The 2,630-nt window shown below is 43.4% G+C and overlaps 1 protein-coding gene across 1 annotated transcript; it reads right to left on the bottom strand.

Annotated features, from left to right (window-relative positions):
* Positions 1 to 710: 710 nt before the first annotated feature.
* On the bottom strand, positions 711 to 2,216 carry LOC134210696 (uncharacterized). The gene is made up of 3 exons (XM_062686913.1): positions 2,069 to 2,216; positions 1,707 to 1,969; positions 711 to 1,636 (listed from the first exon to the last, which is right to left on the bottom strand). The coding sequence occupies exons 2-3, from the start codon at positions 1,866 to 1,868 to the stop codon at positions 1,208 to 1,210; spliced, it is 591 nt and encodes a 196-aa protein (XP_062542897.1). The 5' UTR covers positions 1,869 to 1,969; positions 2,069 to 2,216; the 3' UTR covers positions 711 to 1,207.
* Positions 2,217 to 2,630: the final 414 nt, after the last annotated feature.

Below are 2,630 nucleotides of genomic sequence, written 5' to 3'. Positions count from 1 at the left end.
GGTACATAACTTCGAGAACACACAATTTCAACTGTTAGTGTCAATGTTTTTGAAATTGTGTGTTCTCGAAGTTATGTACGAAGACGCATCATGGCAGAAAATCGTACGTACTTTGGACTCCGCAAAACGCTCCGATCGAACAGAGTTCGCCGCCGCACCAAACTAACTTTCTACAAAAAGCTTATTAGACCGGTAGTTCTCCAATCTCCGGTAATCCGGTGGAAACGGTCCTCGACAACGATCCGACGGGAAAAAGAAGGCGAGATGCACAGCAAGCAAGATAATTCGATCAAGTAGTCTTCCACTGATCTGCGGACCCTCCAAAGACTGCGTGGTTGGCGACATGCAGCCATGGACAGACCTGACAAATCGACTGAAATTGGAGATGTGTAAAAAATATATCCCAGGAGTAATTCCAGCATCATTTTGCAAAAGAATTGAAAGTGTATTTAATAAAATCAATGACCATTACAAATTATAAATAAATTCAGACTTCCACATTGATTTCTGGATGGATAATGGTTTTGTGCATTTTTTCATTTAGTACTTCTAAAAATGGAGTTCCAAATAGTCAAACATTAACCAGTACAATTTAATCCGGTTGAATATGCCACTAGCCCCATAGGTTACATTATTTTTTTTTTTGTTTTAGTGGTTCAGGCAAGCAGACAACAGAGTTCTCACAATCGATTGAATAAGCCTCATTGTAGTTTTTAACACATTTATCCACGATTTTATTGACAGCTGATATGGCACATGCATAGAAAATATAGAAAAAATATTTGCATTTCAAAAGCTTTTCTTAACCTAAATAAAAATACTTCAAACTATCTATAGATGTTGTTAAATACGACTTGTACCCTCTAACTATATGTCTCCGTTGTGCGAATGATTCGTACGAGATGTGTGTTTTTGTTTGTTTATCGGGTTAAAATAGTTACCCTCTTGTCCCCTCTGTTATCTGATATATATGTAAGTGAACTGCAAAATTATCACATAGAAGAATCGGTCCATTCAGGAGGGAAAACACATCAATTCCATACAATCACACATGCATATGGCACCGCTACGTGCAATTTAAAGTTAATCAATTTAGCTACTGTTTTTGGGATTATGCTTTGGTTTTGGTCACGTGTAGAGTAGGAAGTTGTAGTTAGTATAATTATTGTGAGACTTTTGGTTTTGTTCTGATATTTGTTTCCACTTCTTAACTGGAAGTAATGTTGATTTCTTCGAAGCTTTCGTCCTGCTTTGGTATCTTCCGGTCGCTGAAGATGCGCCACCAATCAGCCAGATACAGCCCGGATACGATCAACCCGAAGGTGATTCCGGTGACGTTCATTGACGAAGGGTTGTTGCAGTTCAGGTTCAGGGCCAGTATGAAGTAGGATACGATATGAAGGACCAAAGCGGCCAACCCGGTGAACCAGAGCTCCAAACGGGACCAAAGGTCCAATGTGAAGACCCTACGAATGGGTTGACCCTTCACAAAGGAATCCACCAGCAGGATGAGGGTCACAATAGTGACTAGATAGGTGAGCAGAATCAGCACGTACTCCGGTAGACCCTGATGGTTGTAAAGGAAGCCGCAACGGTTCTTCGGACGGATTAACGCTAGGATGAGCAGCCCAATGAGCTGGAAAAAATGTGGCTCGATGAAAATTTTCACGCCCACAAATTCACACGAGCAAATAATCAATTCTCACCACTTGTACAGCTTTGAGCAATCTTCGCACATTTTTGGAGTTCACGTACTTCTTCAGCACCAACCACGGAGGCTTTTTCGCTCCACCTTCGGTGCTTTGTCCTGCCAAAGGAATTTCGACGGAATTTTTCATGTCCAACTGGTCGCTTGGTTTGTCCGACATTTCGTTCAAGGTGGCGTCGTTGTTGCGCTCACGCTTCGGAATCACACTCCAAACTGGGCACCGAGACGCAATAAATCCCACAAAAGCGCGCGCGATTCGTGCTGGAATAATTTATCAACCTTGTAAATGCAATATCAGAACGAATTGCAACAAGTAACGAGATGCCTTGCCAAAGGTTTGCAATGGATTGATTGGCGTACCTCCACTCGGAACGGTGAAAATGTTCCTCCGTCGTCAGCTTTGTTAGCAGAGTGTGGTAGCATAGAGCATCCAGAAGAGCGTCGCGTCGTCGTCGTCAAGCACACTACGGAGCAACACGGTAGAGGCGCGGTTCTCCAGGTTCTGCACGGTCGATGTGGTCGTAGCTGTGCGTGTGAGATCGACACGACGGTTGTTGTTGCACAGCCATTGACTGTGTTTTGACGAGGGGGAACTCGGTTTCCATTATGGGATGGGCTGGGTGGCATTGGGATGTGCTCTGGATGGAGCGAGCGTGCCTTGAACAAAGACCGTGTCAAGCTCAGAGGGTGCAGGCCGGGCGTACCACCCAAAAGTTGAAAGGCTAAGCTTGGATAAGAGCAGCCGTCCGTTCGGTTCAAATGACGACCCAGTTGGGGGAGATATGCTCACAGCGGACCAGGTTATGATAATAAACACTCGTGTTTTGAGTTTTGACAGTGTTTGAACGATTTGCTTTGTTCTGATCACAGTTTTTTTTAATGAAAATGCACGAAAAATTTATGTTTGCTTTAACATTTTTGT

This window comes from Armigeres subalbatus, chromosome 1, assembly GCF_024139115.2.
Source record: "Armigeres subalbatus isolate Guangzhou_Male chromosome 1, GZ_Asu_2, whole genome shotgun sequence".
In the NCBI taxonomy this organism is placed as follows: domain Eukaryota; kingdom Metazoa; phylum Arthropoda; class Insecta; order Diptera; family Culicidae; genus Armigeres; species Armigeres subalbatus.
This window is presented reverse-complemented; position numbering and strand designations above follow the sequence as displayed.

What these genes read in the sequence shown, in the direction of transcription:
- LOC134210696 (XM_062686913.1), bottom strand. Translation starts at nt 1,868, where the DNA reads ATGTCGGACAAACCAAGCGACCAGTTGGACATGAAAAATTCCGTCGAA. An exon ending in TGCTCAAAGCTGTACAAGTG is followed by an intron (nt 1,637 to 1,706) that starts GTGAGAATTGAT and finishes CATTTTTTCCAG; the next exon opens with CTCATTGGGCTGCTCATCCT.